Consider the following 14,466-nt stretch of genomic DNA (forward strand, 5'->3'; position numbering starts at 1 on the left):
TCTCCTCTGTTACTTTTTTGCCATATAATCACCTTTAGGATAATACACGTCAGACTTGCAAAACGTATTGTTTGTTTTCTGGGTATTTCCACCTCCCTCTCTTCTTCTAATGCACTCTAACACACACACATCCTGAGATCATCCTGCCTGATGTCAATCTGAGTATACAGCTGCAAAAAATGGGTGTTCCTGCTGCTCCTTTGCCAATGCTCAGGGTGGGTCTCTCCATGTCCATCTGTTCATGGCCTGTAGAGGAAAGCACACCCACACTCTCTCTCTCTCTCTCTCTCTCACACACACACACACACACACACACACACACACACAAGTGACACACAGTTGAAAAGATATGCACAGATACACACTCACGCATGCTGAGAAATGACATCAGCATTTGGTTCAACTTGTTCATGCTGAATGCCAGGGGATTCAAGGACACTTATGAATCACATAATAAATTTACAGAAAATCAAGTCTCTCCCCGCCTCGGACTGCTAAGTGTTTCATCCACATCATCCCCCAAATCCTTACAAGCAATCTACATATAAAGTCAACTGAGGGTCAAGTCCTCTCGGTAGTCTGAAAACAAAGTCTTCTTTTTTCTAATCGATGAGTAAATAAATGGGTTTTTTATGCTCTTGTCATGTTCTCTTCTTAGGGGTCTTTTTGCCAGCCATTACACCGAGACACATTACCGGGAGGATGGAAGTGCAGTCACCGGTGCTCACAACTTCACGGTAGGGCAGCGTTGGAGTGCTTTTGACATTTATGGTCAAGTTGATGTTCAGCGATGCTGCACAGTCACGTTGTAAAAAGTGACCCTTTAAAAACTCACAAAGACAGACGAGTTTTTTCTTTTTTCCAGAGAATCAGCTTTACTCATTTAAAATCAAATCTAGGACAGAAATGAGTTTTGTTGTCGTTTTTTTTTTTTTTTTTTTTTTTAATTGCTTCCATGTGGTCGAGTTTGTATTTGAAAGCCTCCCACTGTTGGTGAACACACTCTATCCCGTGGCCTACTTGATGATAAGCTGTGTTTCATGCTGGTAGTTTTTCAGCCAACATTGCCATCAGGATTTTATTATGGAATCCCCTTTTAGCAGATGGTTTATTCTTGACTGCTTGTTTTATGCTGTGTTCATGCTAGCTGTGCGAGGCGAAGTGCTCGCTAGTCTTTGGAAACAGAGAAAGTACTTCTCAAGGCTTTTTAGTGTGACACATGGATGGTTGAAATCAGTTTATGTGGCTCAGGAAAAAAATAGCACAACTGATCCTTTATAAAAAAGCTGTTTTATTTTGTTTTTAACATAGTTCACAGCCTCTTGCCCTTTTTGCTGCCTAGTTGGATCGTGGACACTGGGGACACTTTTTAGCCAGTTTCCCCACAGTTTAAATTTTTATCATTTAATCCTTCATTGGTGGATGTAAGAAGAATTCTAACAGACTGGAGACCTTCAGTACCTGCTGAACAAGTGTTACCCGATTCAGTGGCAATGAATGTGCTGTACTGAACCTGCATTTCTATATATTTTTCATATGCAAATGATTTAAAAACATTTGCTACTCTTCTAGCATGCAAGCCCACACCTAAACCTGACCTGACCTCTAATTTAGGATGTAAATTGACTCCTTAAGCAGCTTAGCAGTGGGTCATTATTTCATGCTGCTTAACAAAACATTATTCAGTTCTTGTCTGTCTTTGGTTAGAATACCTAACTCAATTTGGAACAATGCAGTGCATGTCAGCTAACAACTTTAAGGGAATGAATAACTTAGATACCAAGAGGTTGACTGTGATTTACAGTCATGTGAAAAAGAAAGTTTTCACAGGGATTTATGTAGCACTGTGAATAAATAAGTACACCAATGATTCAAAGGCTTGTAGAACCAGCAATAACTCTTCTTTACAGTCTTGCTTCAGTTCATTGAGGTTCGTGGGTATTGGTTTATGCACAGCACACTTAAGGTCCTGCCCCAGCATTTCAGGTCCAGTTGAGGTCTGCACATTGACCATTGCAACGCATTGATTCTTTTCTTTTTCAGACATTCTGTTGTAGCTTTGCTGCACTGCTTGGGATCACTGCCCTGTTGCATGACCCACTTTCAAAGCTTTAGCTGTCAGACAAATGGCCTCACGTTTAACTCTAGAACACTTTGGTATACAGAGGAATTCATGCTAAACTCAGCGACTGCAAAGCGCACAGGTCATGTGGCTGGAAAGAAAACGCTCAAATCATCACCCATCCACCATTGTTTGCCAGCTGCTATGGGGTGTTTGTGTTGATACGCCGTGTTTGGTTTTCACCAAACACCGTAAGAAAACATCTCCACTTTGGTTTCAGGTGTCCAAAGGATGTTATTCCATGTTTTTAACCTCTAAATGCCCAGTGTATTATATTTAATGCATCAGTTTTTAGATATCTGCATCATCAGTGTCATTGTTTTCCCCAAAAACTTAAATAAATGACATAATACGGTTTTAAGGAATAAGTTGCCAAAAAAATCCTGAATATATGAAATATGATACAAATTAAAGCTTAAGGTGAAAACTTTGTTTTTCATATGACCGTATTATCTGTTCTGTATTTTCATTTGAGTATTTAGTCACTCAACATTTAGCTGCTGTAAAAACGTCAGAGACACAGAGACAGTCACTAACTGTACCTGATGTTATCCTTTGTAAAAGGTGAACCTTGCTAGGTCAAACACAGCCTGAGCACAGAGCCTTTATAGCTGTTCTATTTTTATCCTTAATCTAATGATTCTCAAATCCATTACCAGTTCATTACCTTGTAGTGAACTTGTTAAATGGGAGTTTCTTCACTTCATCTTTTTGTAAAAATCCCACCCCAGATTTCTTCTTACTGGAGTTCAGTACAGGGAATGAGAAATGGTCAGTGTAGTGGGGAATGACAGTTGATTTAAAAGGGCTTGAGTGCTACTAGACAGTAAATGGAGGTCTGTATTCCCTCTTAATGAGAGTCATTTCCTCTGTTCTCCTTGTGGTCAGACAACAGCGTTTTCACTGTTTCTGAGGAGCCTTAAATGTCCCCATTTCCTTCCACTAGAGCAGTCTGATGGATTAACGAAAGGCGAACAATTACCATGTTACTGTCACCTCCCATGCGTGCCAATTTTTTCTGCTTTCTCTTCAACTTTATAAGTTGCATTAATTTTAAATGGCCTGTTTTTATAGAGAGGGAGTGTAGACAGATTTCTTCAGAGCATGCTAATTTAAATGAACACGAGTTGGGACAGCATCAGCATAGTCCCAGTGTCTTTTGTACTGTATTGCTCTTTTGAAGTCAGGTAAGAGCGTCAGTACAGCGAGAGGAATGTGACAAGCTGCTTTCTTCTTCTGCTTTTTTTAGCATGACACATTTTATATCACACTTTGTTTCTTTAAAAGTGTTTCTTATTTCCAACATGTAACAAAAAAAACTCTCTTTTAGAATCACTGCTACTACCACGGGGAAGTGCAGGCGCATCCCAGCTCTGACGTTACCCTCAGTGCCTGCTCAGGCCTTCGGTAAGAATCTCAGGCATCATTTTGCATTCAAGCAGCATCACTACACTGCCCTTTAAGTGCTATTTGCCACTCCAATGTTTATATTTATTTAAGTCGCTCAGCACAGCAGCCCATCTCTCTTAAGCCCTTAAGCGTGCTGTCAGTGAGTTGGTGTGACTCGTAGGAATTGGTGAAATGTCACACCTCATTGTCTTTACTCACGGTGGGATCCAGTAAATGTCTGGACTCATTTGGGCAGTAATTATAATCTTGCTGTTGCTACAAAATGAACCACAATCCAAAGTTGTATTTAAACTGAAGTATTAGGCATGCACATTTTCATCTGTTCTGCTTAATCCAACAGCAAGGAAGCATTTTGGGAACAGAAAATGTTAAGTTTCCCCATAAGGACCACTTAGATTTGTTTGGTTATTAATGTGTGGTATATATTTCTGATCTGACATTAAAAGATGTGAGTCTTTAAAAAAAATGTCTTTTTCTCAAACAAAACAACATCTGGTTTTAGTAAAAGTGGGATTGCAGGAAAAGAGCCGCCCCAGTTATGTATTCCATTAGAGAGAGCCCATTTAATCAAACTCTGCATTTGAGAGACTGGTCATGCTTTGAGGTTTTGTTTTCCGACTTATCCTGTTGTCTCCGCAGAGGCTTCATCGCACTTGAAAACAAGACATTTATCATCGAGCCTGTGTCTGGCGATGACACCGGAGTTCACTTCATTTACCGAGTGGAAGAGCTCAGACTGACCCCCGGAACATGCGGCCACAGCTTCAACACGTCCTCAGTTGAAAACCACATTGAAAGCCCCTTCAAGTCCTTCCACACAAGGGTGAGATTATTACTGGGTTTTTCTTTTTTATCACAGTGTCACTGGATAAAGCGACTAAGGGCTACATTATTGGTTTGCAGTTTTTCACCATTAAGCGAGTCTGAAGGTTAGGCCTATCATTGAACTGATCAAAGATAAATGGGCGTTTGACCAGGATGAGTATATTGGCAAGCATTCTTGTCTGGATGAGTTCCCTCAGGGTGTTGCCTTTGGTTTGACACTCATTTTATCAGCGTTGGGAGCACAGAGTCAAGGGCTCATGCAGAAGGTTTGGCCAGTGCTTTGCATTGAGCAGGTGCAGCATCCATCTGCCCCTATTTCCAAGCATTAAGAACTCTGTCTGACTTAGGGAGTGAAACTTGCCTATATACAGTACTTAATTAGATAGATTATCTCATCTTTGTTTGTTTTTTTTAAAGGAAATATTTCTGAATATCAGCTGGGACAAAGCCTGATTTGCAGTGTTTTAGCCTGCAGGCTAAAACCAGATACCAGAATAGATACCAGGTTATATCTTTATATTTAGTGAACAGACGTTTAAGTGTTATCTTCTCATCTATCTCTTGGCAAGAATGTAAATAAAATACCTTTTTTTAGCTGTTGCAGTTTTTAAAGGTTCATCTTAAGTCTTTTAAGTAGAAGCGGTAAGAAATGACAGAAATGGTGTCTTGATCTTCTACGCATTTCCTAATAACTGTCGAACTTTTCCCATCTTTGTTTTTATCACAGCATAAAAGGCATGCTCAGAAGACAACCAAATATGTCGAGCTGATCATTGTTGCAGACAACAGAGAGGTAATGCACCTACTTGCCTCTCTTCGCAAATGCAGTTTTTGACCAGCAGAGACGACACACTGAAAGCCCACAATCCTTTTGTGGTATAAGCATGAGCTGTAGTAACTATGGAATAGATCCCACTGGAGCTGCAGAGAGGGATGAGTGTGCAACAAGCAGTGTGGTCTCTTTTCTGACAGGAAGTTCTTTTTTCAATTTCCCAGCAGAGCAGACAGGAAACGGGGAAAAACCATGCGGATAGTGAATAGTCTCCCATAAGCACTGAAGAGCTATTTGTGGGGCTTCCTCTTGACAGCCCTCTGCTAATGCCACTGACCTGAATGGGAGGAAAGGAAATGAAAGGAAGGATAAGGGATCAAGTATGTTGTTAGGCTTAGATATACAGTCCAGCATCGGTGCAGTTGGATGCACAGAAGGGTAAAACTGGAAGGTCTGACTTGAGCTGCAATTTGGATCCAAAGCTTTGCAAGCTGTCGTATCTGCCAGCATACCTGCTCCCTGTGGCCATGCCATTCGCCTCTCTAACACTAGGAGATTTTTCTAGATCCAGATGGTCACAGCTTGACAACCTGCCCAACACGCAGAAAAATGTAGTGCCAGTGAATATTTCAACTCATTCATACAAATCACTGCTTTTCTGTGTCCTTTGTTGTGGTTTGAGGATTTTTTTCTATGTTCTGGAAATGACGGTCTCTTATGTCCTCATGAAACACTCACAATTTGCGAGTGTAATTTCTTCCACTGATTACATGCATTTTTGTTTTCAGTTTCAGAAACAAGGAAAGGACTTGGAGAAGGTGAAGCAGAGACTGGTAGAGATAGCCAATTATGTTGACAAGGTAAAACATCCTCCACCCCTTTGCACAGGAGGGATAAATCACCTTTTTAAAATAGAAATATTTTTGGCAGCAGAGATTAATGGCACGTCTGCGTGATATATTAATTTCCTACTAAAGCAGCTGACTTTAGTCTGCCTAACACCACTGCCTGAGCTGTGTCTCTATAGCTTACATGCTGCGTAGGCAGATAGATTTACTTTAAGGAAATGGCAAAGACATGATCTTATACTGTCAGAAAAATAAGGCAACGTGTGATTGATTAGGCTTGCTAGGATGAAAAGAATCATACATCAATTAATTGAGTGAACAAAGGTAAAACCCCAGTAAACAGTCTCACTTATGTAACAGTCTTATGGGCATTTGTGTTTTCTCCATGCTTTTCCATTCTTATTAAAATCTTCTGTGCAGTTCTACAGGGCCCTGAACATCCGGGTGGCCCTTGTGGGTCTGGAGGTGTGGAGCGACTCTGATAAATGTCCCATCACCCAAGATCCCTTCACCACCCTGCACGAGTTCTTAGACTGGAGGAAAGTCAAACTGCTTCCCCAGAAACCTCACGACAATGCTCAACTTATAAGGTGGACATCTAAATTATTAAATGTAATCAGTCCAATATTTGCACCTAGACTGCATGATGTAGGGGTGAGACCACATACATCCACCAGGGAATGGACCCAAACAGAAATCAGGATTGAGATTTTCATCTGAATCCTTTCATTTTCACATCAAGCTTATATTTCCCTGTTTTTACTATTTCCATTTGGTGGTTAAGAAGATATGATAGCCTACCTGGTTATGTTAGGGCATAAATTCCTGGATTGAAAATGTAATGCATTGAATTTGTTAGTAGAATTTAACAGTGCTGCTAACAAAAAGACAGACTGAAACAATGACATATTCTCCTGACAGGTGTGATATGATTAAACAATCATATCTGGCCTGATATTTGGAAAACTAATTGGTAAAATTGAAGTTTTTCACTTATACCATTACTATAAACATGTAACAGCAGTTTTCTCCTCTAAAAGTTCCGTCTCCTACTTCTCTCCTTGGCAGTGGGGTTTACTTCCAGGGCACCACCATTGGCATGGCACCCATTATGAGTATGTGCACTGCTGAGCAGTCTGGAGGTATTGTCATGGTGAGTGTAAAATCTTCCTACTACTCCCAGCATGCCTCCACCCTCCCTTTCCTCTGCGTAGCTTGATTGTATCAGTGTTGACATTGTTCAGATTCACTAGGCTAACACAATCCAGCCCCGATTTACACAGAAAAGGTGTTCATTGTTTGCTGGAAGGGCACTTGCAGACAAGCCTGCCAGGAAGTCTCGCTTTAAAACATGATGACATTTGTGTTGGCCCTCCCTTACATTAACATTACCACAAACATCAGCTTGCACATAACAATATGTAAAATGTGTACTCTTAGAAGGATTGCTCTGCAGGCACGCACACTGTTGCTATTTGAAGTCTAACAGTCGTGCAATCAATCTTTTGCGCTGCAACTCAAATGCCTCTTTCAGACCCACGTGTTAAACTGGCTTTCTGTCAAGGTCAGCATTCATCAAACAACAATCCGTCGTAAAATTCTTCTAAAGCTGGACAGGTACTGAAAGCTTTGGTGACCTGGTGTTTCGATCACAAATGGAAAGAAATTCAGTGATACCAGTGGCTAATTGTCATTTCAGCTACTGGAATGAAAGAGAGGACAGTTATCAATGAGGGAACATGAGTAAAGGTGGGCGGAAGGTTAAACTGATGCTGCTCTTTTATGTGGTAATTACTAGACGTTTTCAGTGTGACTCTCCAGTTTATCAGTGATGTGTGTGGAGCTTCTGTTTGCAATGACAAGCAGGGGTCACTCCTGAATGAGTCCAGTGCAGGCTGAAAGTTCACTTTCTATCTATATAGCATCAAATCACAACGGCATTTGCCACAAGGTGCTGTGAATCATTCTGTTAAAGAGAAACACTAACAATCAGGTGATCCGCTATAAGCAACCATTAGGCGATGGTGGGAAGGAAAAACTCCCCTTTAACAGGAAGACACCATCCATCAGAAGCAGACTCGGCGAGGGGCAGCCATCTGCTGTGACTGTTTGTGATGGGATAGAGAAAAAACAAAGGATAGCATAAAGAAACGGGACAAAATGCAAACTATGTGAGAGAAAAGAAAAAACTTAATGGCATTCTCACCTGGGGAATGAAAAGAGTCAAGTGGAGTCAACTCAATGCTCAGTGTATCATAGGAGGCCTAAGTCTATAGCAGCCCTAACTATATGCTTTATGCTGTCTCCTAAATCCAAACTGGGAGCTGTTTCCAGAGGAGAGGGGCCTGATAGCTATGTTTAAAACCTCCAGGAACCACGAGAAAGCCTGCAGTCTGACAGCAAGGTGCTCTATTGGGGTAATATGGTACTAAGAGGTATTTAAGATTGTTGATTGATTATTCAAGGCCTTGTATGTGGGGAGAAGGATTTTAAATTCATTTCCAGAGCTAACAGGGTGCCAATGAAGAGTTGCTAGTAGAATTGGTGGGGCACAGGATTAAATCAAAGGACCTCGACTTTCGAACAGAACCGCATTTACATTTTTATGTGATGAATTGATCTATCTGTGAGTGAATGTCAGCTCTTGCACAGCATGCATTTGAATCAAAAATCCATTTTTACCCACGACTGTGTCGCACCCCTGGTGCACTGAATTTCGACACGTAGTAAATTAGCCGCCTGTTAGGCTCCTCTGCCTTTTACAGCACTTGATATCCGCGCCAAATCACAAAGCGGTTATCATCCCAGTGCCATTATGCCTCATCCCAGATGTGTCCCCCATTAATGGAGATGTTTTCCTCTGGCCGTGGCCGTACTGAGGATTCTCCAGATGTTTGGTTTCCCCATCACTTACATACAGCAGATGGTCTGGACCAAGATTAAAGGGCCACGTAAGCAGTTAGGGGACAGTAAGAGGAGATGAACTGTTTCTCAAACCGTACGCTACAATGTATTAATCTTCCTCAGTGCAGCCTCACTTTTTTGTTTTAGCACAATGCTATGTTTTTTTTCTTCCTAAGTCTTTTTGTAAATGATTTTTATGTGGTACAGTATTGTCGTCTGAGAGTTATTTTCACACCCATCATAGCATTTCTTGGTTGCAACCATCTCCACAAATTCTCACCATTACAACAGCAGCTCGTAGCAGCTTCAAAGTAATGGCTGTGGCTGTTGACTCTCATATTACACTTTTTTTGTGAGGGAGCACTCAGCTATGAATTACACGTACACACACACACACACACACACACACACACACACACACACACACACACACACACACACACACACGCGCGCACAGTGTAGATGCACTAACCCACTGGTAAACATGACAGTAGCAAAGGAAAGTTTTCCCATCCTTGCTGTGAAAAAGCAGGGTGCAGCTCCCCATGATGCTGATCTTTAATCACAGCAGGAAGTGGTTCATCTTGTCCTTAACATTGACATATGACCTTGTCCTCGAGGGAAGCATGACATTTTTCTCATATAAGCTGCATGGCAGAGAACTATGGTAAGATGCACAGTAGTAAATTGGCAGCCTTTCTTTCCTTCCTTCTTTTTCCCTGAGGTTTGCTTAATTACAAATTCTGAATCTTGCACATTAACACACAGACATTTCAAGGAATATTACAAAATTCATCAGTGGTGTTTTATCTGCTGTCACAGATATTTCTGTATTTTCTTTTAGTTTAAACATTTATCCTAACATTTCTTGCCCATTTCAAGCACTCCTCATGGCAGAAGTTGGATTAACCAATTTGCCTGCTCAATGCTCTGGTCTGCACAGCATATTGAGATACTGGAGGTTTGTGCGTAGGCTCATCGGCAGCCAGCAGTCACCTACATTACTTATCTCTGTGTAAACCTGCAGAGAGGTTAATGTATTGCTTGGCATTAGTGGCACTCATACATAGGCATGCAGTGAGGAATCTGTATTCAGAGTCACAGCTGGAAAAAAATGCATGATACAGTCGGTGATTTTTCTCTTATTTTTTCTACCTTTGGGCAGAGTCAGGCGAACTGTTTTCCCTTTGTTTTCCTTCTTTATGCAAAATAAAGCTTATGAGTTACTGTTGCTTATATCATGTGTACTATACATTCATGAGATTGATATCAGTGTTTTTTTCTTTTTCTAACAGAAAGAAAAATAATGGTAATATCAGTTTCATTTTTCAGATAACATTGTGAGAAATGTATGCTGCCCATTAGTCTGTGCATGAAAATGTGTCTGTTTTGCGCTGAATGAAAGGAGATTGTCAAAACCTGTTAGTGATTTTCTTTTCTTTTTTTTGTTACAGTTTGCGGAAAATGATGTATTTTATCTAACAGCAGAATTTTGGCAAAGTAATAACACATTTTGATTGTAGTCATTTGTCATTGTTTACTACCATTCCCGTTCACCTTGGCACACATGCTTTATACACTACACTGACTTAATATCTCGGTTACCCTCCAAATGCCCCCCATCTCTGTCTGGCTCTTCCCACCAAGTCTGTCTATAAAACTAGCAGAAAGTGAAACTTCCTCCTCTTTCGCGCGTGTCATTCTCCATCTCTGTCTCCCTTGTCTCGCTTATCAATGCAGCACCAAGTCACACAGAGATAGGTTTATAGGGACTTCCTGCAGAAGCTGTCTCCACTGGCAGCAGGTATGATTGGGTCTGCAGGGGTAGTGGAATGGCAGATGAATTCCGGCCTCCATGAGGAGAATGAGTAATAGGAGAAGGACAAAAGGAGCAAGGTGGACAGTTACTGTTTTTTGAAACTGCAGCTTAAAAACGGTCTTCTTTGACAACTCTCCTCTTTTCTTTGCTTTTTTTTTGTGAGGGATAATTCACTTCAGTTCACTTTTTTGTTGTTTTTCTTCGCTTATAGCTTCCCTAAATAACTTCAGGCATAGTCAAACGCACAAAATTGTACACATTTACCATGTTGGATTCACTTTTTTGTCCATTATAGGATCACTCCGACAACCCGCTGGGTGCAGCCGTGACTTTAGCACATGAGCTGGGTCACAATTTTGGCATGAACCATGACACCCCAGAGCGCGGCTGCGGCTGCAGGATGACCGTTGATCGCGGAGGCTGCATCATGACCCCCTCCACAGGGTAAGATTTTTGCCACCTTTTTTATTTTAATTGGGTTTTTTAAATCCTCAGTTGTATTACAATGTTACACTTGCATTTAGATTGTAGCTTTAAGCTGATTTGTCCCGCCAAAATCCATATGACATGTTTTTTCCCCTGCACCTGCATTTATCCATCTAGACTGTTTTGCTTGAGAAGCCCAGTTATTCTACAGTTATTCACTGTAGGAATGTCTGCCTTCTCTTGAGTGTAATGGAAAGAGATAGTACTTGCCTTGTATTTCACCAAGTGCCAATAAAAATACTTTTAAACATCTCAGCAGCAATGTCTTTTTTTTTTTCCAGAACTCATGACCTAGTTACTCAAAAAGCAAAAAAAATGAAAACTCGTGAGCAGTTTCATGTAGGAACTATTTTCTTTCTGTTGTCTACATACACCAACCTAAAGAAGTTTGGGGCTAGCTTACATCAGCGCTCGGCTGAGGGGGCGAGGAGTGAGGGTTAATGTTTACATCCTGTCACGCTTAAACTAGGAAGTGCCTTTCAACGTGAGGATATGGGCTCTTTCTTCTGCACAGTGATGTTTGGCGTATTGTTCAATAAAAGAGAAAACGGTTCCAACATGAAGCTCCTCACAGCAAAGTTTGTGTATTTTATTTTTTCGTAACCGAGTCATGATTTCTGGAAATAAGCCCTGCTGCTGAGGGTTTGTGTTGTGGGTTTTTTTTCATGTATTTTTGGCACCACAACTTTGAATCCCATTTAGTTCAATAGTATCAAGAGAAGGCAGACATTTCCACAGCAGATATTCTCAAAGCTGGGCAACTGACACCAAAATAATCTAAATGGATAAATATTGTTAAAGGCCAGGGGGTAAAATATGTCAAACTGATTTGGGGTTTAACTGTCCACTTACAGTTTAAGTGCTCATTCTGTCGTGTTCTCTGACAAATTAGTTTTTGAAAACGTGGCTTTTAATTTGAAAAAACACAAATTTAGATAAACTTTTAAAATTGGGACTTGGGTTTTTGCTCTCTGTTGTGGCCACAGCTGGGATACAAGATCAAAATGTTTATCAGCCTAGCTTCCTTTGTACCTGAACCAATCACAAAGCATTCACTGCAGTACTTGCATTGGTGGGTTTGTTTTCATCTGTACATGATGCTCCATTGTTTATAAGTTGATGAATGAGAAAAGGTTTAAATCACATCCACAGAGAGACACACATGCACACACTTTGGCCTGAGACTAGAGCAGCTGCTCTAGCATTCTGCTCGTGTTGCCTGGGTCGCTGAGATAACAGAGCTGCTGCAAGAGATGGACTCTGTGACTGTTAGTAAACAGCGAGCAGATAAGGCGAACCCAGAGCTCAATACCAGATTTCACCCTTGGTCTGGTGCCAGTCTGGTTTGTCTGATGGTGAATCCCGCAAGCCACAGATGAATCGGCATGAATACACTGTGAAGAAGACAAAACCCTGAAATGCATCATAACTGTTATTATTCAAATATTCTTATAGAGTTTCCAAACTACAAACAAAGAAAAAAAACTAAAATAAACCCACATGCCGACAATAACCCAATCTGTTGCACACATTATCTCTGGGGGAGTTAAATCATACACACATGGGGCTGTGGATTTGTCCGTGGAGAATATTGCAGGAAAGGTTGCCAAGTCTTATAAAACATGTGCTGTTGAAGCTTAAAATTAGATTCAGATAAACTTTGAAATGCTTTTTTTACAGCACACAGAACAGGAATATTCTGCCCTCCCCCATTACCTCACACTGAAAGGGCATTAGGAAGGGATGGTTTAATATGGGTATAATCACAGCTAACAATTGCAGCAAAGGGCAGCATAAACACAAGAAAAGTCAAGAAATTGAATAAAGACTGCACGTGGATAAATGGATGACAACACAAAACAGAAAGATTAATTAAACACAGTTGTTTGCAGTTTGTCGTGTATTTGAAATGACAGGAGAAACGGGGGCTCTGAGTTTGAAGCAACAAGCACATTAGGATGAATTTTTGTCTAAATAATTTTACTGACACTTGTTTTGACCTTTTGTCATTAAAAACTAAGCCAAAAAAATTTTAAATAATTTCTAGGACTAAGCAGAGACAAGAAGAAACAAACTGCAGACAATAAAATCCATGAAATCTGATAACAGGCACACAAATAATGTAACTTGTATAATGTTTGCCAGAACTGTTCCCAGAAAACCTGAATGACCTCTTACCATATAAATTGAAAGGAGGGAGAAGTTGTCAAAAACATTGCATTCGTGCAACCTCTGGCCTCATCCTGCTGTTTCGTGCTAGAACATCTATTAGAGCGAAACTTTTTAATGCAGTGCATGTCAGACCCCAGCATACTGACAACATCTTCTAGTGATGTCATGCTGAGAATTTCAGAAAATTACCATACCGCATTTTCTAAATAAATAAATAAATAAATAACTTAATTAAGCAAAACCCCACTTATCAGCACTGTTACATTAGTACGGTAGTTGAGAGTGATGATCAGTGACCTTTTACTCTGTTACCCGCTCCTCTGTTTGCCAACCATGTGGAATAAATGCACACGCCTTGATCCGCTGACATTTTGCATGCCGATTTTGTGTTGATACACTGACACAATGTATCAATATTTAGCTTTTAAAATAATAATGTAACAGTGGCACCCTATGAAGCACTGTGTCCATGAACACGTGTCAAAAAAATTAAGGGAACAGTTTATCACAGGATAACATAAAGCCAGTTAAACTGCAGGGACCTATTTCATCTGCTTTGGTGTAAGTCAGGGGTCGGCAACCTGCGGCTCTGGAGCCGCATGCGGCTCTTTAGTCCTTATACTGCGGCTCCGCGTGGTTTGGGAAAATAAATTTGAAGTATTTAGCTGAAGTGTATTTTATTTATGTTAGTTCTTTTTTAACTTGTAGTTCTAAATTGGAAGATTATTGTGATATTGAAATAAAAAAATAAAATTATATTCTATTAGTTTTTCATCTCTCAAAATAAGCGTCACACTCGCGGAAGCCAGTGTACCCGCCGAAACGCCGTGCATTTATCAAGACTTTCAACCATTACTATTATGGATCTTCGGATCCACATTATGTCAGCAACTATTCTCCACTGTGAACTATGTTACAAACAAACACAGCTCATGCCTCACAGATGACAGCTTACAGTCCTGTGTAAAGATGAAAGTGACTTCATACAGCCCTGATTTGCAGACGCTGTGCGCAGAGGTTCATTCCCATTGTAAACATGTCACGGCAGACCCGACGATTTCCATGAACATGCTTTTCAGCATCTCTTTATTGACCCCTTTTCACACAC

The 14,466-nt window shown here is 40.6% G+C and overlaps 1 protein-coding gene across 5 annotated transcripts in view; it reads left to right on the forward strand.

Moving 5' to 3' along the window:
• The window catches only part of adam12b (ADAM metallopeptidase domain 12b), an 88,996-nt gene that overhangs the window by 36,315 nt on the left and 38,215 nt on the right, over positions 1-14,466 (forward strand). For all 5 annotated transcript variants that reach the window (XM_026189368.1, XM_026189371.1, XM_026189369.1 and 2 more), the window contains 8 exons: positions 659-737; positions 3,453-3,529; positions 4,172-4,355; positions 5,085-5,150; positions 5,918-5,989; positions 6,398-6,567; positions 7,046-7,130; positions 10,996-11,144. In XM_026189368.1, coding sequence (XP_026045153.1) covers positions 659-737; positions 3,453-3,529; positions 4,172-4,355; positions 5,085-5,150; positions 5,918-5,989; positions 6,398-6,567; positions 7,046-7,130; positions 10,996-11,144 — 882 coding nt within the window. The remainder of the gene's footprint in view (positions 1-658; positions 738-3,452; positions 3,530-4,171; positions 4,356-5,084; positions 5,151-5,917; positions 5,990-6,397; positions 6,568-7,045; positions 7,131-10,995; positions 11,145-14,466) is intronic.

Source organism: Astatotilapia calliptera, chromosome 13 (genome assembly GCF_900246225.1).
Source record: "Astatotilapia calliptera chromosome 13, fAstCal1.2, whole genome shotgun sequence".
Lineage (NCBI taxonomy): Eukaryota > Metazoa > Chordata > Actinopteri > Cichliformes > Cichlidae > Astatotilapia > Astatotilapia calliptera.